Below are 463 nucleotides of genomic sequence, written 5' to 3' on the forward strand. Positions count from 1 at the left end.
CTGGCCAGGGTGGGCCCGGGGAGTGGGTCGGGGCCACCCGAGTGGGACTGCACACCCTGTGCCAAAGGGTCCTGGAGCTATCCAGGTCCAGGAGCTATCATCTCCTCCAGCTATCCAGGAGAGGCTGGGAAGGAGCGGTGAAGCGGGATCAGGGGGAGGAGGGTGCTGGATCACCCCTGGAACCGGGGTCCTGATGTGGCCCCTCACCCGCAGAGCCATGCAGGAGGAGCTGGGCTGTCCCCAGCCCCTTGGGAACTGAGCCGGAACACCCGTGGACAGGGCAGCACAGGGTTGGTTCCAGCTATGGGGGGCCCATGGCAGCCCCCCATCACCTGCACGCTGCTGGTCCTGCTGCTCGCGCTCCCAGTGCTTCAGGTAAGTGTCCCCGGGGTGGACGGGACCGTGGTGGGCAGCGGGTGGGCAGGGAGCATGGCGGTCCCCTGCCTGTCACAGCCACCTCGGG

The 463-nt window shown here is 68.3% G+C and overlaps 1 protein-coding gene across 1 annotated transcript in view; it reads left to right on the plus strand.

Moving 5' to 3' along the window:
- The first annotated feature begins 303 nt into the window (after positions 1 to 303).
- The window catches only part of LOC104489121 (vasoactive intestinal polypeptide receptor 1-like), an 11,752-nt gene continuing 11,592 nt past the window's right edge, over positions 304 to 463 (plus strand). Inside the window, exon 1 of the mRNA XM_010131237.1 lies at positions 304 to 375. Coding sequence (XP_010129539.1) covers positions 304 to 375 — 72 coding nt within the window. The remainder of the gene's footprint in view (positions 376 to 463) is intronic.

Source organism: Buceros rhinoceros, unplaced genomic scaffold (genome assembly GCF_000710305.1).
Source record: "Buceros rhinoceros silvestris isolate BGI_N320 unplaced genomic scaffold, ASM71030v1 scaffold27932, whole genome shotgun sequence".
Classification (NCBI taxonomy): domain Eukaryota; kingdom Metazoa; phylum Chordata; class Aves; order Bucerotiformes; family Bucerotidae; genus Buceros; species Buceros rhinoceros.